This window comes from Enhydra lutris, unplaced genomic scaffold (genome assembly GCF_002288905.1).
Source record: "Enhydra lutris kenyoni isolate GAN:26980312 unplaced genomic scaffold, ASM228890v2 scaffoldscaffold53, whole genome shotgun sequence".
In the NCBI taxonomy this organism is placed as follows: domain Eukaryota; kingdom Metazoa; phylum Chordata; class Mammalia; order Carnivora; family Mustelidae; genus Enhydra; species Enhydra lutris.
In genome coordinates, this window is record NW_019154137.1 from 342,915 (window position 1) to 367,927 (window position 25,013).

The 25,013-nt window shown below is 36.7% G+C and overlaps 1 protein-coding gene across 1 annotated transcript; it reads left to right on the plus strand.

Moving 5' to 3' along the window:
- The first annotated feature begins 317 nt into the window (after nt 1–317).
- Nucleotides 318–24,549, plus strand: LOC111157278 (solute carrier family 6 member 14). The gene is made up of 14 exons (XM_022518574.1): nt 318–365; nt 1,361–1,526; nt 4,745–4,876; nt 6,115–6,276; nt 7,378–7,516; nt 9,298–9,430; nt 11,301–11,441; nt 16,454–16,682; nt 18,082–18,207; nt 19,526–19,644; nt 20,190–20,289; nt 20,551–20,660; nt 22,988–23,155; nt 24,129–24,549. The coding sequence occupies exons 1-14, from the start codon at nt 318–320 to the stop codon at nt 24,273–24,275; spliced, it is 1,920 nt and encodes a 639-aa protein (XP_022374282.1). The 3' UTR covers nt 24,276–24,549.
- Nucleotides 24,550–25,013: the final 464 nt, after the last annotated feature.

The following is a 25,013-nucleotide window of genomic DNA, read 5'->3' on the forward strand; positions in this document are numbered from 1 at the left end:
TGAGTCAAGGGCTGTCAGTCACTTGGGCTCAGGCTGCTCGACTCCTAACAGCCCAGCCCTTTCCCGGGGCCGGGACAGGGGATTGCTACATGCCAGCTTACCTGGGGAAAAACCAGAGCCTCACTTTGGTCCCTTCCGGTAATTGACACGACAGGGCTCCCTGAAGGGGGAGGGGAGAGCTCCGTCCATAAATGGTCCCACCCCTGGGCAAGGTGGCTCACTCAGGCAAGTAGCGACTGGGGAGTGTGCACCTGCCACCAGTCGAGCTAAGCCAGACTGTGAGACGAGGCGGAGCAAGCTGAGGGAGTGAGTCAACCATGGACAAGTTGAAGTGCCCGAGCTTCTTCAAGTGCAGAGGGAAGGAGGTAGGGGTCTGGAAACTGTGGGAAGGGTGGGGGGCCTGGGAAGGGAACACTTCAGGGGAGGCGTCTCAGGTTTTGCCTTCTGTGGCTGTTCCTGGTTCTCCACCTTTCTCTTCAGTTGCCTTCAAGTGTGCCTGAGATGTCCCTATAGGGTAGAGGGAAAAGAGAACAACTCTTACCGAGGTAACCAGAAGACTTAGGATCAGTCATCTCAACCTCTGCCTTGGGTATGCCCACAGAATCCTGGTTTTTGTCCCTCACCAGACTGTGTCCATATGCTGGAGGGAAATGAGAAAATGCATTGTCCTTATTTGACCCGAGGAAACATCCCATACCCCAGAGCAGCTAACAGGTTGGGAGGGAACGCCTTCCCTCTGAGGTGGAGAGAGAGCTACTCCACCTGGTGGGACAGGGGAATTTGTCTCTGAATATTATTCTGTGGCTTCCAGCCAGGGATAGGGAGAGAAGTTAAATTTACCTTAACTCGGTACATCCTAAACTATCAGCCTATAGGAAAAGGAGTCTATAAAGTCTTTGTTTTAGTAGAAGCTATATTGGTGTCTTTTTCTCAAAGATCTCCTGCAAGCTCAAGAGTGTTGATTTTACCTAATTCATTTTTAAGTCTTCTTTATCTGAAGCCTTATTTGTCCACCTTCGTTTGTCCTTCATGCTGAGTACCACATGTAACCATCCAAAATTTGGATGATCTCACCCAAAGAAGTAGTAATTATAGCCACCTAAAGAGGTTTTCAGTTTTGGTTTTGTTTTGTTTTGTTTTTCATTGCAAGGGATAAATGTTGTAAAGTAAAAACAGCCATTAGCAGAAATCTCCTCAACCTTTGGAAAGTGTTTCTCTCAGCTAAGGCTTTTGGGTTCATTCTCCCCCCACACCCCCCCCAATCTATGTTTGTGTGCACACCCACATATGTGTGTAAAATTACACGTCTGTGGATTTTTAGTAGCAGACAGACAAACTCTTGATATTTTCTCTTTCCTAGAAAGTGACGGCTTCATCTGAGAATTTCCATGTTGGTGAAAATGATGAGAATCAGGACCGTGGTAACTGGTCCAAAAAATCGGATTATCTTCTATCTATGGTTGGATATGCAGTGGGATTGGGGAATGTGTGGAGATTCCCCTATTTGACCTACAACAATGGCGGAGGTATTCCCCACCCCCAACTTCTTTCCCTTCCAGTTAAAATGATGTGCTGTGTGGCTTCTGAGGCTGTTTAAGAACTAAGGGAAGGTGCATGACAGTTTGGGTTGTTAGACTATGAGTTGCTAGGTCAAGTTAGGAAGCTGGCTTTGCAAAAATCTTCAGTCATAAACTTGATAAAAGTTGTACATTTAACACTTCTGCATCTCTGGTTTAGGATCCAATGTAGTCTTCCATTATGACTTGCTTTTCTTCATTTATACATGTTCCTGTGATCATCTTTTCAGACTCAAGCTGTGTTTGGCTTAATTTAAGACTGAATCTAAGCAAGAGGCTGGGGATTTTCATTCTAATTTGAAGCTCAAGTATACCAGTGGTTTAAGTAGAGTAAGGCATTGCATTTTGGAAATACAAATGTGGAAGAAGCTGATAAAAAAGTAAAGGTTTAGTATTTTAAGCTGCAGTATTCAGTTACATGTATTCCAAATTGGATTGACCATGTACGTAAAGGATCCTTCTAGAATGTGCAACAGACTTTAGTTCAAGACTAGGTGGTTAATTTCTGCAAAATGATACTGTTTATACCTCAGAGATCATTAAGGAAGACTCAATTAGAACAAGGAGAAAAAAAAAATAACTCTGAGGTGACACACAAAGGGAAACAAAATGAATTGCCCAATTCTCTAGTAGTGTCGAAACAACTTTTCACTTACACCATATTTTATTTACTCATAATTACAGGTTCTATTAGAAGTGTAGAGGTGACATGCCCTTAGATTTCATAATTGGGAACCAGTGAAACTGTGCCACTATAATTATTTTCCTTGGTATAATAGGATTTTCTGTGGTGATGTTTCAATCTTGTAGTCCTTGTTAATTGGTTGCCTTAGAACATTCATATTGGTCTGTGGAGACTTAAGAGAGAAGCTCTGTTTATCAAACACTTTAAGTGTTGGTGGCAATAAATTCCCCTCTCTGGAGCCTACATCGTTTAGTCATGGGTTGGGTCTAAGTTTGAACTGGAAAAATGAGTTAGGAATCCCAGGCCTGTAGGTGTCTAAGTCCTAAGGTCTCCTGTAGTGAAGAGCATTCATACTCCTTTTCAGCCTCTAGTATTCAGGTTCAGAAATTTCCTTGACTTGTCATCATACATCAGCCCAGTGGTGGCCATAAACTTCTGGTAACTATATTAAACTAGGTTTAATAGAGAAATTGAAATGTAGCACCCTTTCCCCAAATGCTATTATTTATTGTATCCTATTATCTCTCTCACCTTTTCCTCTAAAAATTAATATCTCACATCAATTCTCAGTTTTTTTTAAAGATCGTATCATTTGGGCAATGCGTAATCTAGGCTCTTTTGATCGCTTCTTTCTCTGCTGTCCAAATGGAGGAGAGGAACACGAAATTCAGATTTGCAACATGTCAATAGATCAGATTTTTAAATATGCTTAGGTTTGGATAACTATGGCTAAAATCTGGAATCATTTTTATCTATAGATTCTTTTATTAGTTTATGAAAGAGAAGCATCATACAAGCACAGGGTCTGAGACAGCAGTATCAACAATTTGGGACCAGGGTATTATATTAGCAGTTTACCAATTATGGCTGATAATAAAAACAATAATATAATGGGTAAAAAGCTATATATACCACTCAGGAAAATAATCCTTTTTTTAAAACACACACACACACACACACACACACACACACACACACAACTATTTATAATGGGCTAGTAACATTTCCCTTACTGTTGTAGACAGGGATAGTCTGTATTACTTTTCTTCATATTTATCATTGCTAAGACTAAAACTTCTATTAGTCATAGCAATGATGGTATGTACATTGCAACATCTATAAAGGCATATTTGTCTTTATGTTCTAGTGACTAGGGACTTGTACATAACAAGTATTTTATTGTCTCATTATTTTTAATGGAATATATTTTGAGGGTTGGGAAAATGTAATTCCCAGGTATGATGTTACGATATCATAATATGAAGAATACACGAGGACAACAGTGCCATGTAGGTCAATGACATATATGTAATCCAAAAGCCCATTTTTAATCTATTGATCCCATTTTCTTATTAAACTTTGTTAAGACTTGTCAAGTACTTGATCAATAAGTTTAATATTCTGTCCCTGCTTCTACCTACAATCTGGCCAAAGTTCGAATGAACAATTTACTATGTCTCAAAAGTGGGTGGAAAAAAAGTAAAGTAATAAAATTTTAAAAACGTCAAAAAGGGATCTGGATAATCTAAATGCAGGAGCATTGGTCCTTGCTTTTAAAACGAAAGTTAACTTTTTAAGAGAGAGAAAGAGAGAGAGAGAGAGCAAGTGTGCACATGCTGATGCAGGGGAGGGGCAGAGGGAGAGAGAGTGACAGGATCGTGAGCAGACTCTGCGTGGAAGGTGGATCCCGACGCTGATCCCAGGACCCCGAGATCATGACCTGAGCCGAAATCAAAAGTCAGACACCTAACCAACTGAGCCACCCAGGCGCCCCAGAAAGTTAACTTTGAATGCATCTCCAAACTTCAGAATCTTTTAACAAAGCCAGGAAATTCTTACTAACATTTAGGAAAGACCCTTATGATGACGATTTGGAGAAGAATCCACTTAGCCGCAGCAATAACTTACGCTCTGAATCATCACATTTAGCATTTGCACCCGAAGTTTTACAAAAACAGACTATTATTTGGAGAGGAGAAAGGAGGGAAACAAACTTTGAACACATACTCTGTGCCTGCCATTTTGCCAAGTGTTTTCACAGAGGCTCTAGAGCTGAACCCTTACCACAGACTGAAGAGTTGGCCTCGCTCTCCCCATTTAGGAGGAACCCAAGGTCCAGAGAGGTTAGGTAAATTGCCCCAGGTCACATAACTAGTAAATGGTGGAGTCAGGATAGAAACCTAGGTGTATCTGACTCCGAAGTCTGTGATCATTCACCGCCTATGGATTCCTTTTTTACAGGCTATTGTTTTTAATAACCACAGCAACCTCTTTAGGTAATACTAGAATCCCATTTCACAGATGAGGAAACCAAGGTTTCGAGAAGCAACTACTTTCTCACAGAAACTAGTAAATCTGGGGCCTAAACCTAGGCCTCTGACTCCACTATATCAGAATGCTTTCAAAATGTTAGGCTGGTTATCAACGTGCCGTCGGCGTTTAGGGACCTAATAGCCCTTTGGTTCTGTTTTGCATTTTCTAGGTGCCTTCTTGATACCTTATTCAATCATGCTGGCCCTCGCTGGTTTACCTCTGTTCTTCCTGGAGTGTTCATTGGGACAATTTGCTAGCTTAGGTCCAGTTTCGGTTTGGAGGATTCTCCCATTATTTCAAGGTTGGTATTCAAATGTTTTTCTTATTGTGCCTATCGGTCTCTTGGTGTCTATAACTGTCCTCACTGGGGGGGGTGGGAAAATGTTTCATATTTGGATCTGGTAAAGGCAAAGTAGCAGATGTTGTTTCTCTGAATGTTTGCTGGAGAAATGAAAGACCAAATGCTAATCTGTATTTCTGTTTCTCTCAGGCTGAAGATACAGAAGGTGTTAGGAAGGATACCAGAGGGGGTTGTAAGGGTGTTGTTACTGTCCTACATTCACCTTTTACAGTCCTGGGGCACACAGTTATAGTCCAGCTGTGTGTTCACTTTGTGGCTCTGGCTTTTTTTCCTCCTCCATGTGCCATCTTTTGTCTTCTTGCTTTTGTGTATCTTTTAAAATGCCTCATTCAGAAAAGTTAAAGGGCAGGTCACCCTGTTTTCTGGGCTATTCCCTAATAGAAGAGGACACTGGTGAAGTTTTTCAAAGTGCCTCGATTGTTATTTAAGCATCAAACAGCCTTCCTGGTTTTGCTGTGAGCTAATGTAAAGTCTTCAACACAGCATCAAAAATAAATTGAGAGTGAGGCGAATAGAACATTGTGCGGGAATATTAAGGAAGCCACCTCAAAAGTGAGCCTTGAGCACACGGGTTGTACTCAGTATGCTAAATTGCATCTTGAAACCACAACATTCAAGAAACTTCGCAAATTTAAATTCAGATTGTTACTGAATTATTGACTTTTCTTTACACGTGCTTATAGAAATCTTGTACATTAACTCCGAGCCTTTGTCTTCTACTTGCTACAATATTGGTTTATAGAGGAAGATGTAATTAGTGGTCAGTGGGTCAATAGGATACAAGCTTTGAATAGTGTTTGCTTGTTTTTAACAACAGGACCCAGTCTGACGAGAACTTTCAGACATAATAAGAGAGTAATGGCCATGGGTGATTACTTGAACTTGACTGATCCCTACAGGTCTTCTGACCTTGATCTTAGTACCATTTTCTAGTTAATTAAAAAAATGGTTTCAGAAAGCCAGTCATCAAAATAATTTTAAATTTGAGAAAAAACTATTTAGACAGTGGTCTTTCCTCCCCACTCCCCTATCCCCCGCCGAAAAAAAGAAAAGACGCTGTTTGAACCTGCTTTCTCATTTTCAAATAGATTTTGTGGAATTTGAGATGCAGCTTTTTTATGAATTAGCAAAATAAATTGCACTTGTTTGTTTTTGATTTCAATTGTTCTCTTTTCCAGGTGTGGGAATTACGATGGTCCTGATATCCATTTTTGTGACAATCTATTACAATGTCATAATTGCCTATAGTCTTTACTACATGTTTGCTTCTTTCCAAAGTGAACTACCATGGAAAAATTGCTCAGATTGGGCAGATGAGAACTGTAGCAGGTCGCCTATAGGTAAACGTCATTTATTTATTTAAAAATGTTGTGAACGGAGAATCATTCTATCTTTTCAAGGGTTACATGATTTTCCAACCAATTTAGGGGCAATTTAAAGTGAGCCACAGGTGGGGCGCCTGGCTGGCTCAGTCGGTTGGAAGAGCATGCAACTCTTGATCTCGGGGTTGTGAGTTCGAGCCACATGTTGGGTGTAGAGATTACTTAAAGATCAAAGTTTAAAGTGAGCCATGGGTTATTGATGACAGCAGGATAAAGCATGGATAACTTTGAAAATCGATTAATGCAATATGTTATTTCTGAGGGCCACTGGTAAAGCCAAGCCATTCTTAAGAGTAGTCAGGAGAGGAGGAAGAAAGTGGGAATGTGGTAGAGATAAGCGCTATCCATGATAGTGCTATTGTGTTTCAGGAGCCCACGAGTGTCATCCACATCTTAAATGGCTGATCTTTGGAATTACATAGTATTGATTTTGTAGACTCTTAGCACTGGGATTGCCTATGTATACCAGAGAATAAAGTAATAAAGTTTTAAGGCTTCTTAGGAATTTAAAGGTGTCATTTATCTACAGAGGTTAAATAAGTCCACATACTAAAAATTCCTTAGAGCACTAAGTCCCATCCGAAATGATTGTTACTTTATGCGGTTATTACTATACATATAATCACAGTTTAAAAGGGAAGATATTTACTCATTCCAGCTTAGTAGCAGAGATTTAAGATGCTGAATGTGCATGGCTTATTTCACCTGTAAGATTTCTCTTCTGCCCTCACCAAGTAACAATCTAAATGGCTTAATAATTTTATCATTAGAACTTTCATTCAGGAGGGGTGCCTGGGTGGCTCAGTCTGTTGAGCAGCCGACTCTTGGTTTGGGCTCGGATCGTGATCTCAGGGTCCTGGGATCCAGCCCTGCATCAGACTCCACACTCAGTGAGGGGTCTGCTTCTCTCTCTCTCTTCCACGCTGCCCCTCCACTCACATGCTCTCTCTTTCTCTAAAATGATAAATAAATCTTTCAATGAACACTTTTTTCCCCTGAAAAGTACTTGTCTAAAACTAAGTATGTGTCTGTGTGTGTATTTTTTTTTATAATATTTAGTTACTCATTGTAATGTCAGTACAATTCCGGGGGATATTATCCAAGTGAATAAAAGCTGGGCAGACATCCACAATTTAAACTGCATCAATGGAAGTGAAATTTATCAGCCAGGACAGCTTCCCAGTGAACAATATTGGAAGTAAGTATGCTAGATGATCTACTTCTTAAACAGGTGTTGTTTAAAAGTTTTTGGAAATAACAATGAAATATGGATCAGCTCGTTCCTTACCTCATATAAGTAGAAAAAAAGGGGAATCAGAGCAAACTACACTTGATAGGACTCAAATGCTTACTTAGCCTGTGTGGGTAGTGGTAACTTGCAAGATCAGCTTCTAGTCAACCAATTGTCATTTATAAATTGTTTATCAAATGAGCGCAATACTGTCAGAAATGATTTGTTCAGTGCTTATCATGCATAAGTTAGGGCATTGCTCTGAAGAAAAGAATACTCAAATTTTAGAATATAATGAGCAAATTCGAATGATAAACTGTTGGGTGATGAGTAATATTGGGGGCAAAATTGTTATTTAAAGCTGCAATCTGGGGCGCCTGGGTGGCTCAGTGGTTAAGCCACTGCCTTTGGCTCAGGTCATGATCTCAGGGTCCTGGGTTCAAGTCCCGCATTGGGCTCTCTGCTCAGCGGGGAACCTGCTTTCCCCCTCTCTCTCTGCCTGCCTCTATGCCTACTTGGGATCTCTCTCTCTGTCAAATAAAATCTTTTAAAAAAAGAAAAAATAAAGCTGCAATTCTTCATTATCCATTTTGTTTATAATTGTCATTACATGAAAAAGTGGACATTTGGGCTTATATTTGTTTGCATTAACTTCAGTTGATCGCTCTCTACTCTCCTGACTTATACCTACCTCTTACTCTTACCAAAGTACCATGATTATTGCTGTAATGAGCCCTTCCTCATCTAAACGTTCATGCTCTGTGGGACTGTTTTAAAATTTGGATTTTAAAATATTTTATTTATTTGACAGAGATCACAAGTAGACAGAGAGGCAGGCAGAGAGAGAGGAGGAAGCCGGCTCCCTGCTGAGCAAGAGCCCGATGCCAGACTGGATCCCAGGACCCTGGGATCATGACCTGAGCCAAAGGCAGAGGCTTTAACCCACTGAGCCACCCAGGCACCCCTAAAATTTGGATTTTAAAATGTTCCCAAACATCAAGCTAAGAACTGAAATCCTAGATTCATGCACGTTCCTAATAGAAATCATTGATTTTTACAGAAAGCCTTTGAAAAAGGCATAAAATTGGGATCATTTAGGTTTGATGCTAACTACAAGAATGATGAATGATTTTAGATATTTTCTTCATCTTTTTACCTTGAGAAAAATAGTGTAACAAATAAAAGAAATAATCTGATGTAAGGTTATTATTTTATTTTTACATGAAAGAGCTTTGAAATACTAGGGGGCAAATCATAGCTAAAGGAATTAATAGATCTTTTATTCTAGGGTTTGGAATTTTGGATTGGCTACAGTTAACCCTAAAGTTCAGAGCCTATAGCTTTTCATTGAACTGCTTTCGCCCCTCTTACAATAGCATCAATAAAAGGCTCACATGGGGGGCACCTGGGTGGCTCAGTCAATTAAGTGACTGTTTTGGGCTCAGGTCATGATGCTGGAGTCCCAGGATTGAGCCCTGCATTGGGCTCCCTGCTCAGTGGGGAGTCTCCTTCTCCCTCTGACCCCTCCCTGTTCTTGTGCTCTCTCTCTCACCCTCTCTCTCTCTCTCTCTCTCAAATAAATAAATAAAATCTTTAAAAAAAAGGGTTCACATGAAATTGATGTATTAATGTATTAATGATGTATTAATAAGATAGAATACTCCTGAAACTTCTCCTGATAGATATTACAAACCTCAATGTATGAAGACAAGATTCTGTGTTCATAAAAAGGGCTTGTGTGTTTTCAGTAAGGTGGCGCTCCGGCGGTCAAGTGGAATGGATGAGACTGGAGAAATTGTGTGGTATTTAGCACTTTGTCTTCTTCTGGCTTGGCTCATAGTTGGAGCAGCGCTATTTAAAGGGATCAAGTCTTCTGGCAAGGTAATTTGGAAAACACATTAGGTAGTGTTGTAGCTCTTTTCCAATTTCATTGCAGTTCAATGTCAAGCATAATCAAATGCATGTTTTTTTCTATAATGAGAACATTTGAATGTGTGAAAAGCTTTCTAAGTAGGCAGCCTAGCTGTAAGAAAATACATAAGATCTCTGCTCCTAGTAGAAACACAACAAAACAAGCAAAAACTAGTACTAGGATCATGCAATTATAGCTGACCCTTGAACAACGTGGCGGTGAGGGGTGCCAACCCCCACCGCAGTTGAAAATCCAGCTATAACTTTTGACTCCCCCACAATGACCAGAAGCCTTTCTGATAATCTAAAGTCAATTAACACCTATTTTAGTATGTTTTTTATATATATTATATATATATATATATACATATATATATAAAATCATCTGCCTTATTCTTATAAGAAAGTAAGCTAGAGAAAAGGCAATGTTATGAAGAAAATTATAGAACACCCATTTACAGTGCTGTATTTACTGAAAAAAAAAATCCTCGTCTACGTGGACCCACATAGTTCAAGCCTGTGTTGTTCAGGAGTCAGCTGTACTTACAGAAGTTGGACCCCGCTAGCTAATATAGCATTCAGAGGCTCAAGTGTCTATTTTAATTAGCAATAATCGCGCCTCGGATAAACCTCATTGGCTACGATACTGCCACTGCGCAAAGCTCAAGTGTCTATTTTAAAATTGTGTCACCTATTATATAAATAAGCATCTTGGATGGAATTATATATTGCAGTGTTTGGTTTGGCAAGTCTAGATTCTCGTTATATAGGGTTAGTGTCAGGATTCCTTCAATGAGAAAGAGGAAAAAAAAATCAAATATGCAGTCATTCTCTTTAAGCTACGGTACCCAGAAAAGTGAGTATTTATGTGTAACTACTAAACTGGAATCTCCTTAACGAGATTAAAGAGATAGTGGCTACTATCTTTGTATTCTGGATATAATATCTAGCACGTTTAGTTAATGCTAAATTATGGAGACACTCTGTTTAGATCAGAGAAATCCAGTGGGCCTCACAAAGTCAGTGGAAACTTTCCAAAATAATGTTTCAGTTGCACATTTTTGAAACCTGCGGTTCCTTTTTGATGTTAATATTGAAATAATCCATTAAAGGCCATTTGCCTAGGCGATTAATTTTTATTGGTCTCTGGATGACTTTAAATTGTCTCCTTGGGCATATTATCAAACATAGGACATCTATGGATCAAAGAAATTGTCCACATTAATGAAAAGCCGGTCTCAAGGGCAATCTGCTCATCTGGAACCGTGTGTTATCCAGGATCCAAGTACACTGCAACGTGTGTTATCAAACTCTTTTAATGGTTGCTCTAAGGATAATAGTATCAAGTGTTCGGTATTCACTTTAATCAACTTTCATGGGATTTGGACATCTACTAGGAGATTATGTTCCTCCTCCTTGGGGACTGAGTATATACTAACTATCGCAGGTATAAAATCATTTCCCTTCCCACCTCAATGCAGTAATTTACCAAGAAGTGATATTCAGTCCCTTCAGACATTTATAAAGACACATTTAGGAAAGCACTCTACCTCAATTCCCAGTTACCACGGCTGATGTACTGTTTATTTACAATGCGAACTCAGGAAATATTGCTTCATACATCAGAGTGTTTTGAAAAGGGATCATCAGAGAGTGGGGAGAAGAGAAAGAGAAAATGATGCCAGTTTGGGTAATGGTATCACCAGGTTTGTTGAGAACCTACGAAATCTTTAATACTTTATTCTAATAATGTTAACTGGTTAATGACTTTGTTCATATAGAATTATATAATGGGCCTTACAATTTTAACTTACTCACCTCTGGTTGTTTTTCTTGGTAGGTGGTATATTTCACAGCCATTTTCCCCTATGTTGTCCTGCTCATCCTTCTAATCCGGGGCGCGACTCTGGAGGGTGCATCGAAAGGCATTTCTTACTATATTGGAGCACAGTCAAATTTTACAAAACTTAGGGAAGCCGAGGTAAGACATCATTTGGATTTCAAATGATCTGAGGAGGTAAACCTTAAAATCCAACACTGAAAATCTTTGGTTGCATATGAGTGTCATCATGTTGTGGTTGGCAAAAGAATAATGCAGTTAAATGTATTAGTGTTTCTGTCCACAGGAAGTCCGGTGGAGCCATTTAACATGACACTAGTGCTTTCCTTTTAGAAGTGAGATAATCATTTTTAGCAGTAAGGTTTTAGAAGTCACATTATTCATATAACTGATTCTATTTGACCAAAAGCATTTGAGGCGTGTTAACCTGACAAAGCACCTTTCACATTGGGACCCCGACCTACAAGTTGATGACTAGTATGGTGAGACTTCTTGGATAAACTCAGAGATCTCAAGATTATAGGTGAAAGCCTAATGGTCTAAGACATATTTTCATTGTCTTCCAAAGTTAATATCCCCAAGTTAAGATCAAAGTGTCCTTAATGGGTTAGGAAGTTAAACCACAACTTTGAAATGAATGAAGCATTCCATAAATGAAACTGTTACTTGCCATGGATATGAATTGGGTAACCCTCTTTTAACTTTAATTGATTGCCAGATAATGGCTGTATGTATCAGAGATACGTAAAATCTTTTACACTTTTGACTGCAGAGACCATATAGAATGGTCTATATAGGATGGTTCTATTCACACAGCCCAAGAATGGTTTCACTTTGTCAGTAATCACATCACATGCTTGGCACACATTAAGCTTCTGGCCAACTAAAACACCAGGTCTTATGCTGAAGTCAAGGAACACTATGTTACTATTATTTTCCTAACTAGCAGTGCTATCCAAAATGGATATTGAGTCTTTGAGGAACTGGTGCTAATTTCCAGCAATTTGCCTTTTTCTAAATACTTACAGTCTGGATATTTTTTTAAAGATTTTATTTATTTAGAGAGAGATCATGCAGGGGGAGAAGCGGAGTGAGAGAGAGAATCTCAAGCTGACTCCACATTCAGCATGAAGCCTGACCCTGGGCTCGATCTCATGACCCTGCGATCATGACCTGAGCCAAAATCAAGAGTCCAAGGCTTAACCCACTGAGCTACCCAGGCACCCCAGAATCTGGATATTATTTGTTGTAGAATTTTTCTGGTAATCAGTTTTTAGTCATGGCAATCCATCCTTTACTTTTTTTTTTTTTTGAAAACTTCTTTTCAAAAAATTGGTTTCCTATACCCAAATAATTTTCACTCAGTAATTAACCACAACAGCCTTAAATTATTTTATAACTATGAACTTTTATTATTTTGGTCTTGGAGATTAATGTAGTTTGATGTGTCCACAGGCCATTTGTTTATTTCTTCATTTATCTTGGGCCTCACATCTTTTAACCTTGTTTGTTAATATCTTCCCAACTCGAAGACCATTTTCTGTGATGAATAAGAAACAAATAAAATGGAAGCTGGGATTCATCATCTTCTCTCTGTTAGGTTGTTAAACAAGATAAAATATTAATTAATGCATTTATAATATGGTATACTGTTATATAAATATGAGCACACAGTGATTTCAATTATTGCTGTTATATTATGCCCTACTATTATTAATGCAACATTTTCCCCAGAAGTGGACCTCCATTTTATTTAAACTTCTTAACTTTGGGCACAGGTGAACTGCCCCTTTGATAGTCTTTAAGTGATTATTCTAAGCCTCAGATCACCTGAGCTTTATAGTTCCTGAAAATTTTATACGATTATTTTAAATTGGTCTGTTTCAGTGTCTCTGTTACCTTTAAGATATCAGACCTAAACCTAAAGTTCCCTTGGAAACATACAACTTTATCCTCCCTCCTCTACACCCTGATTCAAACAGTACTTCCCCATTCCTTCTTTGGGTTTGCTGGTAATGAGAATTTTTTCCTAGATCTTTTAATTTCTCACAATCCATATTCTGAGCATGAGGTCATAAATATATACTTTTTCCTTTTCTTTGAATATCTGAACTTTGTTACAATCTTTAGGAGAGCAGAGAACCATACAAATTTATAGCAAGAAGTGTCTTCTGGTCTTCAGTGATTATTTTTCACAGTGACGACATTGACACCAGAAGGATTCACATGTACTTAAATTTACACAGCCAGTTTGTGCATCTTGAATTAAGATTTTTCTAATCTCTAAATTAGTAATTTTGTATATAGCTATGAGATTGATAGATATGAAGATTAGAACTATGTTTGGAGTTTTGCTTCACTTTATTTGCTACCTAGGTACACATCTTGGTCTGCAGCAGCATTTTGATAGAACCCAGACCTGCTACATCAATTTCCAGCTCCCCCTAACTCACATATGAATACAAAATGTATCAAGTAAAAGCAGCTGAGAGATCAACATAAGCATGTTGTTCATCTCTTAATATGTACCTAAGAAATAAGAGCATTTTCTTTGTAATGATTTTGTTATAAGTGAAATTACATCTGTCTATCTCTTCTTTCCGTCCGTCCGTCCAGCCATCCATCCACTTTGCTTTCTACTGGCTGCCTGCCAGTATAAAGCAATTATAATGTAATAATAATCTAATATCAAGCTGTATTCTGAAGACCTAGTAAATTCTACTCTCTCACAACTTATATTTCTATTGAAATTGGAAATGGATTACATACCTTTCCAGGGGGAGATTATAGTTTTTAATTTCCGTAAAAGAAATTGAGTATCATTTTATGATCATTTTCCATAATAATAGCTACCATTGAGCATGCTAATTGCTTTACATATGCTATCTTATTCAATTCTCACATCATTCTTAGTACACTTTTATCATCACCATCATCATCTTCATCATCTCCATTTCACAGAACAACAAACAGGCTTAAAAATGTTAGATAAATTGAAGTCAAGGAGAGTAAGTCATTCTTTTTGACTCCAGAGTTAGAGCTCTTTGTCGCCATGTTATATTGCCTGCTTTTCACTGAGCAGTTCTGTTTTTCAATGGACAAAAAACAAACAGAAAAATAACACTTTTGCCCAAATATTTGGCAATCTATTTGAAATCTACACAATTAGGTTTTTTCTTTCGTATTGTTATATCAACAGAATTTCACTGTTAATATGGATTTGCTTAGATTCATTTCTAAGATTATTGTCCTTTAGCAAAGATACAGGAGGGGTAAACTGTAAAAGGCAGACTAGAAAAAGGCTCGGATTAGATGGAGTGAGTGAGAGGCCGCTTAAAGAGTTGAGGCCGGCTCCGTGAGGCTCTAATCCAACAAATGGGATGAGGGAACTAGTGATCTAAATATATCATCGTTCTTCAAAAATTACCTAGTATTGTCCTTGTTAAGAATGGATATGTAGCTCTCATCTCTAAATTGGTATGAAGAGTCAATAGAATTTTAATCAGATTGACAGCACAGTTTTCCTTAGATCCCGAGAATGGATTGTAAAATTTATGTGAAAGAGAAAAAGAAAAAAAAAAAAAAGGTGTTTCTAAAGAAGGAAGACTTGTCCTGCCAGATATGAAATAATATTATAATGCTATAGGAATTAAAATAAAGTGGTGTTAGCATATAGACTTATAGGCCAGTCTCAGAAATAGATTCATGAACATTTGGAACTTGCTATGTGGCAGAGGTGGCAATGAAGACCAATGGGGAAAGGATGGACTATCTACTTCAGATAACTGACATCCAAGTGATATAACTGGTAGTATCAATTATCCTTAGACAATTGATACTCCATTTAGAAAAGAAAATGAATTGGGCTTTCCACTTTAATATGTACTGTACCAATTTTTCAGGTTAATTGAAGATAATATGAACAAAGCTTTAAATCTTTTAGAAGAAAATGTAGGACAGTATCTACGATCTTCGGCTAAAGATGTCTTTTTAAGTCAGAGAAATCAAGGACAATACAGTAAAGCAAAGATGGGCACTTTCAGTTACATTAAAACAACGATAAAATCTTTGGCTTATCAAAGGTCACAATGTTAAGAGGCAAAAAGAGTAAGCCACAAATTAGGAGGAAAAATAACATATATAACAGACAAAGGATTAGAACCCAGCATAAGTAAAGAATTTCTAGAGATTAAAGAAGACAAATAACCCAAACAAAAAATTGGCAAAAGACATGAGCAGGAATTTTACAAAGAAAAAAAAAACCTGTGGAATATAAAGACATAAAAGCATACTAAACCTTGTAAAGTAATTAGGGTAATGAAAACTCTCACTTGACAGCCACCAGATTGGAGAATATTAAAAATTCTGACTAATATTGGCAAGAATGTGAAGGAATGGGAGCTCTCACACCTAGCTGGTGAGAGTCCAAAGCAGTAGAATAATGTGGCAGTATTTCATGAAAGAGAAGATGCGTATACTCTTCGACATCATCACAGTTCCTCAACTCGGTATAAGGAGACACATACGGGAATACTTAGAGCTACATCACTTTTAATAGCAGAATATCGAGCCACCTCAATGTTCCTCAACAGGATAGAGGATGATCTGTGGTATATACAGTGGGGCAACACGGCAGTGAAAAAAAAATGTTCAAAACTACATATATTTAGCTAAACCACATGAATTTGTCTATATTTTTCAGTTTTGACACAAAATTGAAATTTCATACGGTTCAAACTGAAAACGAGTACCGCTCATACAATACTGAATGAAAAGAGGCAAGATGTATAGGTTTATATGCATGAAGAAAACTTTTCTATCGACTCCAGAACATGAAAAGCTAAATACCATATTGTTTTGGGTTTACATGTTTCTAGGGTAAAAATCTAAAGGAAAAGGAGGAAATGAGAAACCCAAAAGTCAGGATAGCGGTTAGCACTGGAGGGGGAAGGGTGATCTATCTGATCAGAAGGGGGCACTGGAAGGCTTCCAAAGACTGGTAACATGTCATTTTTTAAGCTGAGCAGTGGGTTTGGTTTTTTGGTGCTTTTTCATTGTTATTCGTATTTATTCATTTGTATATATGATGTCTTTTGTAGAAGTAAAAAATTTAAAGTGTATGTTTTTAAAGATGAAATTGTCTTCTCTTATAGGTTTGGAAGGATGCTGCCACTCAAATATTTTACTCCCTTTCAGTGGCTTGGGGTGGCTTAGTTGCTCTATCATCTTATAATAAGTTCAATAACAACTGCTTCTCAGATGCTATTGTAGTTTGTTTGACAAACTGCCTCACTAGTGTGTTCGCTGGATTTGCTATTTTTTCTATATTGGGACACATGGCTCATATATCTGGAAAGGAAGTCTCTCAAGTCGTAAAATCAGGTATGTGGTGCTATACACTAATAACTTTGATTAATTCGGTGTAGCTCATTTAAGAAACACTAATATAACTTATGGCAATTTACTTAAAGCACTCAAGCAAGGTTTAGGGTGTTGCATTTTCTTTCTCATGTCCTCTTATATAATTTGATTACTTTAATGATGTAATAATTTTTAGATGGTTGGAGAAAGCAGGGCTCTATTAGGGAACAATTGTTTAAGAAGATAATTTTCTGAATTTTGTGTAGTTCTTAATATGAATTGCTTACTGTACAAGTGTCAGGCATCATGGATCCCTTTATATGTGTTACCTTCATTTATGTATGTATGTATATACATGTGTGTGTATTCATATATCTATGACTGCATGAGAGCATATATGTGAGTGTGTGTGTGTGTATTCCCCCATGTACAAGTGCAACCTTGGGTCTGAATTTTTAAAACACATTAATATCATATAGATAGAAACCCAGGTAAATTTGAATGTCCAGCTGTGTTCAGCTTTAAAGGAATCTGAATAATGAACTTCCTAACTTTAAAGACATTAGCTAGGGATGCTTAATTATCTGGCTAAGATTCTTAGGAAAAGAATTCTGGTGTTCTTAGTAGTAGGAATCCCTCATTAAATTTTTTTTCATGGGCAGTATCATTTGATGGCAGAATGTTAGGACTAGATAAATTAGTGTCCAGCATGTCTTGCAGATTAAATCATTGGAAGTGACAGAGCCTAGACTGAAGCTCATTCTTCTGACTCCTAGGTCAGTCCTCTGGGAGTCTGGAGAAACTTAAAATACTTAAAAAAACAAAGTATCACATAATATGATTGAAAAAAGAATTAAAACACCTCTAACAATAATGTACATGAAATAGAAAATAAGATTCAATTTCTAGTTTTGTTATATACAATTTTGCAAGTGTCCACATATGAATTAAAATGGCACTACGGCTAGTGATTCTGGGTGAACATTTGGAAAGACAGCTGAAGACTAAAAAGGTAGTTCCGTAAGCACAGCTTTCTTGATAGTGTGATTCTCTTAAAATTTCTAGGCTTAATTTAGGTTTCTGGAGTTTAAGACAGTTGTTACTCTTTATGAGTCTCTAAAAAAATGAAATAGGTGAAACAAAATCATTGGAATAGTTAAGATTTCTTATGTGAGCAATGTACCATTTACAAAATTCATCTCACTAGCTTAATTCATATCACATGCTCACATTATCACTTCATTGAACAATCAAGTCAAATATTTTAAAAAGTGCAAGTGAAATAGTTGCCCAAGAATGTGTATCATGGATTGTGTCGCCAAATTAAAATGTAATTTTTCTAGTATCTTATTTTGAAAATGTCCAAATGTGTGAGCTTTTTGGCAACTAATTTAAGTGAAGTGTCATACATTTTTCTTAGGTTTTGATTTGGCATTCATTGCTTATCCAGAAGCTCTAGCCCAACTCCCATGGGGGCCATTTTGGTCCATATTATTTTTCTTCATGCTTTTGACTTTGGGTCTCGACTCTCAGTTTGCATCCATTGGTAAGTAATGCTCCCGGTGTTACCATATCCCTCTTCTATTTCACTCATGTTTCCTCTACTTAAAAACATCCTTTTCTTACCCTTGTTGTCCCCATTAGCTCTTACTCTTAGAATCTGAAAATTCTTTTTCACTCGATTTTAAATACAGAAAAGTACAAAGTACTCATGCAGTAGATACCCCAAAGGAACTCTTATTAATATTTTATATTTGCCTCGGAAATGAAATTGAAGTCCCCTCTGTTTCTCTCCCTAATACGATTCACATTTCTTCCTTCCTAAAAGCAACTGTCACCATGGCTTATGTGTGTCATCCAGTCCATGTCTGTATCTGTTATATATGTATCCATAAATAACATATAAATGTTTTCACATAAATGTGAAGTTTCATAACACATGTATCATTCTGTTTTTTACATGTATTGTGAATCTGTGTTGATATAATACTCATATAGATTGAGCTAATTCATAGTCTTTTGCCATAATGATGGGCATCTGGGTCATTTCCAATTCTGACAAATGACACATGCTACTGCAATGATTGTTTTTGCACGTGGCTCTATGTACACATAGGGATTTTCCCTATGGTACACACCTAGACGTTCCAAAACACTATTCATCAGATCAGTCTTACATAACACACTTTAAAAATTGACTAAGATATAGTATAAAGTCTGGCCTCCTCCAGTTGACTTTCAAAGCCTTGGAAATTTCAGCTTGTATCTTAATCCTCTCACCCCCACATCCTTCTGTTTTCAGCCAGTACTCTGTTTCATGAACATATTTATTTCTTAAACCTAGAAGGCCTTTCTGTTTCCATGCCATTTATTCAAATATTCACCTTTTTTAAAAGTTCTCCTAGAATTCTTCCTTTCCCGTAACCCTCTTCCAAACTACGTCAGCCCTCAGGGATCTGTTACCTTGTAGTTACTACCAAAACCTTGTAAAACAGACTAAAAACAACAAAGAAAGAGAGCAGAATTTGGTTTTTATCTGAACCAACAACTGGTGACTGCCAAGAGAAAGAACCCTATGGATTTTCAAAAGCAAGGGGTAGGCACTGGGTGTGATAGGCAACTGATGAATCACTGAACTCTACCTCTGAAACTAGTTAATTGAATTTAAATAAAATAAAACTTAAAAATAAATACATAAAGCACTTCATTTAGGGGAAAACAAACAAACAAACAAAAGGAATAGGACCCAGAGTATATTTTCAGCATATATTTGTAAATTTGATTAATAGAAGTTGAATTCTTTGATTAAAATTACTGGCAAATGAGTTGACCTATGACATGTCATTTTTTTTCCCCTTCTGAAGAAACAATTACAACAACAATTCAAGATTTATTTCCCAAAGTGATGAAGAAAATGAGAGTTCCTATAACTTTGGGTTGCTGCTTGGTTTTGTTTCTCCTTGGTCTCGTCTGTGTAACTCAGGTATTACTACAGTATTTTTTCATAGACAAATCGTTAGTTGCAACGTACTTTATAATCTAAATGAGGAAAACAAAGGTTCAACAGGATGTTAGAGACAAGTCCAAGTGTGACTCAGCTCAGGATTTTCTGAGTTTTAGCCCAGAGTTTTTCCCCATTGCAGTACAATTTCGATAGCTAAGTATACTGTGAAGAGGGCAGGAGACCCAATAATGGACAATTCCCCAATTACAATAAAGTTATAGACTTTAAACACATACTGTATCTTTTGGCAACTACCACACAGCACACAGACACTGCATATCATTTTGACCAACTATTCTCGATGCTTTTTTCCCCAGTGACTCAGTATAGGATGAAAGGTGCATCCTTTTTGAGATATTTAAAGCCACATTTGTGTTTACGTTTGAAAATACTCCTTTTTCTCATCTTAGCACAGGTGAAACCAAGAAGCACATGTTAAGATCAAATGAATAGATTTGATATAAAGACTTCATCAGTCATAAAAGTAATTAAAAATATACTTAGATGTAATTTTTTTTTTGTAGGCTGGAATTTACTGGGTGCATCTGATTGACCACTTCTGTGCTGGATGGGGCATTTTGATTGCGGCTATACTGGAAATAATGGGGATCATCTGGATTTATGGTACATAGTAACTACAGAATTATCTACACATCTTATTAAAATAATTTAGTGTGATTATTTTCATTATGTTTACTAAAATTGTAAAGTAGAATATTACTGGAAAAATTGATTAGGAATAAAATGTAGTTAAAGGTGTATACTTCATTGCTATAGTATAAGAAAATGTTTAGACAGAAAGATAATTTGGGGCCACAATGATTAATGGAGGAAAACATGAGCAAGAACTGAATGCACTCTTTTTTTTTTTTTTTTTGGTCTAAGGCGGGAACAGATTTATTGAAGATATAGAAATGATGATTGGTGCAAAAAGATGGATATTCTGGCTATGGTGGAGAGCCTGCTGGTTCGTCATTACACCTCTTCTTCTGATTGTAAGTATTAATATGTCATGAATTTGGCACCAATGATATGCATATATTTGAACATTTCTAAGATAAACTTGAACAATTCAGATTGAAGACAATAAGGCAAACTAGGATCATAAATTAATGACTTCCAACTTTTGCTTTATAACTGCAAGTTGCCTCAGTTAAAATGCCTTTGCAGTATTGTTTTTGGGGCCATAGGTTTAAACACTTACCATTTGAGAAAATGAACAGGCTCCTATAGACTTAAAGGTCTTATGTACTTAAAAATTATCAGTAGAATAAATAAAAATAAATCATTTGTCTGCCGTTCCCTAAAAAGTATGCTGAGTTATCTGCAATGTTCCTAACCTCTCTGCTAAGGCCCAGACTCAGCCTTCAAGGCCTGTGATCTAAATATACTAATTGCTAAGAAACACTCACATTTTAATCCATTATTTTTTTCCTTATGGGAGGGATTTGCTATCTGAAATTACTAAAAGAAACTCACCCCTGTCAACAGAGGCAATAGTTTATGTTAAATTCAACAATTGGTGCTATTTAGGAACTGAGGGAAAGACAGACCCGGCATATAGACATGATGTCGTTAAAGAACAGTTCAGGGCAGTCAATAACAAAATAAACACTTAATAGGATGGAGAATTACTGCAGTGGTAGAGGTTCGGGAGTCACAAAGATTCATAGAGGATGTGTTTTGGTTCTCATTGTCTCCATGCTTCCATTAAATAATTTGATCCGGAATTTGCTTCACACCTGAAGTATTATTGTTGTTTTAGAGGGTGTTAAGTTTTATTTTTTCTCACATTTTTTAAGGTCAGCTTCAAGCAGGGAGCAGTTTGGGACTGGGTGTACTGAACTAAAATATTTTGGATGCTCCATATTCTAACTAAATGATTTAGACAGTGGTACTAAAGATTGTTTTCCTCTTCTGACAATTCTCCATAATAAAATAAACCCTTTGTCAATTAAGAAGCTCTCACTAGACTTTTAGCCAGCTAGTTTTTATTGACTATATAGCTTTGACAACTGGATTTAATTTCAAATGTAAAAGCATTAAATATTAAATGATATACATTATCATCTATTTTGTATAAAAGGATGTGAAGTGATATGTACTCCAGTATCCCTCATCCATTCTCTTGTAGCTATGTAAAAAATTACGGTAACTGGGAAATACATCTAAATTACTGTAATTAAGTAGAATTAATCTATTTTAAAATTAAACTCGAATACCTATTTGATAAAAATTCTTACATTCCATTTCCTCACTTTTAGTAAAACCTAGACAGTTAAATAATTTAGAGAAACTACTAGGTGACTCTGGTTCTTGTTTACTTTCTTTTGTTTGATTTACAGATTTCTAAATAATTAGTTTTAATGCTGCAACATGTCTAGTAGGTTTCTTTTTTAAAGATTTTATTATTTATTTGACAGACAGAGATCACAAGTAGGCAGAGAGGCAGGCAGAGTGGGGGGGAGGGGGAAGCAGGCTCCCTGCTGAGCAGAGCACGCGATGTGGGACTCCATCCCAGGACCCTGAGATCATGACCTGAGCCGAAGGCAGAGGCTTTAACCCACTGAGCCACCCAGGCGCCCCACTAGTAGGTTTTTTTAAAGAGGTTTTTTGTTTTGTTTTGTTTGTTTGTTTGTTTTTTGCCTTTGCTTACAAGTTTTTTCCTTGTTAAGATTCAGATTTCACTGTTTTACCCAAGCACACCTTGAGTTTGTTTTTCTCTCAAAGAGAGGCTAGAAGTGAAGTGTGCTTTAGCAAATATGCACCAGTAGCGTGTGAATGTGTCTGTGTTTTGGGTGTGGAGTAAGGGGTGCTCTGTGCAGTGGGAAATAATAGAAACATCTGCTAAGCAAGGAGCAAAGCATTTTCACTAAAGGGTACTTTATGTTTTCCTTGAATTTATATGCTGGCTAGCTTATAGCATAGAATAAAACCATACTGTTATAAGTGAAAGTTAAAATTTCAATTGTGGAAATTGTTCAGATATTATTTTATTTTCAATCTGAAATATTTCATGGTAAAGTAGTTTATTGAAAAACATGTTGGACCAGTATTTCTATCTTTTATAAATATATGGAGGTGCTCATTTTGGAAGAATCTATTCAAAGCCAAATACAAGGTATTTAGATCAGTACACTTAGTATTATCTTCTGGCTAGTTACTGGATTATCTTAGTTTCTTGACTGTATCTCCATTTTAATTGCTTTTGATAGACTATTTCTAAGAATGGGATCAAATTCCTAATCATTAGTGCAATTGAAATCATTAGGGCAACAAAGTCTAATCTTCAGCATTGTCTCTTCATATTTTACTTTCACAGGCAATTTTGATCTGGTCACTGGTGAAATTTCATAGGCCTGAGTATGCCAAAATTCCATACCCTGACTGGGGAGTTGCTCTAGGCTGGTGTATGATTATTTTCTGCATTATTTGGATTCCAATTATGGCTGTCATAAAAATAATTCAAGCTGAAGGAAATATCTTTCAAGTAAGCACATTTATATTATTTATACTTTATAGAAAGCCCTTATCAAAATGAAGATTACTCATATGGTGGTAATATGGGGTTATGAACCTTTAGGCAACTTCTACACCTGATATAATCATCTGATTCCCATGTGCATAGCATAGCTTTACGCCACGTATCTATTTGCGTGTCTCATACTAGACTCTAAACTCCTTCAGGGAGAGTCTTACGTTGCTTGCTGCTATGTCCTCAGGCACTATGAGAGTGCTTAGCATGTAGAAGTTATATTTATACTTGTACTGAGTTGTCCCTGAAGATGGTGCAAAACAAATGAACATTTTGCTTTATATCTATAATCTTCAAATACATTGTCTGGTTATAACACATGTCTTCATAGTGTGTTTAGACTGAAAAAACCTGGTAAATTGTTTCAAACCCAGTCTATACCCCGAGTGATCCTTCTTGCATGGAGGTGTAGGCAGATGGAGTTGATTATGACATCTTACTAGGACAATGACAAGGATAAATACTCGGGAGTCAAATTTTTAGATAATTTCCTAAGCCCACCCTGATCAATGGTTTGACCCTGGAGCTCCTTTGTTTGGTTCTTGAAACCTCCCGAGTATTCACTTGTTTAAATCCTCACCTAACCCTCCCTCTAGGGGCAGGACAGAAACGTCAGACAATTCAGTGAAAATACGTGGATTGATTCCGTTGTTTAAAGGGGCTCATACACTTTCTTTTAAAATCATTTACGTATTCATCAGTTATTCTGGTTTCGTAGTTCATGTGATTCTAGTTACGGTTAAATTTGGGTATCTTTTTTTTAGTATACTCTGTTAAGAATTCTGATGATCACTTTTTTTTTTTAACCTTTCTATGGTTCCTATTTCATTTTGGTTAGCAAAGAAACTTAATAATATGGTTTGGTATTTGTTTGTTTACAGATTTTAACACTTATGGTCTGAAACAAGTTCTTTTTTTTTCTTTTTAGCGCATTGTAAACTGCTGCAGACCAGCTTCTAACTGGGGTCCATACCTGGAACGACATCGTGGGGAGAGATATAAAGATATGGTAGATCCTAAAAAAGAGACTGACTATGAAATACCTACAGTTAGTGGCAACAGAAAACCAGAATGAAATCCAATTTTTAAAAATATGTGGTCATACAATGTGATTATTTTAGAACAGAGGAAAATTTTATTTATTTTTATGTTAACTTAGTAGAAAAATGTATATACCATGCTCATGATAGTGTAAGCTTTCCCCCCCAATTTAAGTAAGAATGTAATATAATGGGAATCTACTAATATTTAACAATGTGATTATTATATTTTTTAGATTATCTATCTGTATAACACACATATAGCTGTCTCTGTGTCACAGTAACACTTTTGTAAATATTACGTTATTTTTCTAACATACCGAAGACTTTATTTTGAGCCGGTTATTTAGAAAATTGTTTTATTTTCTATTATACAAGTTTTAAAATACAATTTGCTTATATTTTCTTAGTATACAATCTTTCTTTTCCATAAAGCTGGGGAAAATAAACCAGTATATTTAAAAGAAAGTGTTAAAATTGAAGGCCTCATTTAACTAGAAATGCTATACATAGGTGAAAAAATGTACTGTATATATGAGCACTGTAGTTTAATACTTTTAATCCAAATATATCTAAAATTTTGCTTTTTCTATGTGAACTTAGTGGTTATTGTTCTTTACTTACAAATAGTGAAATAAGACAGGAAAATAAGAATTCTATGGCCAGTAAATGATAAATCTAGCAAATGGAATCCTGGAGCTTTGAGTACTTCTTGCCCCCAAATAATGTCTTCCTTAAGACATTCCTTAAGTCTTCCTTGCCCCAAATAATAA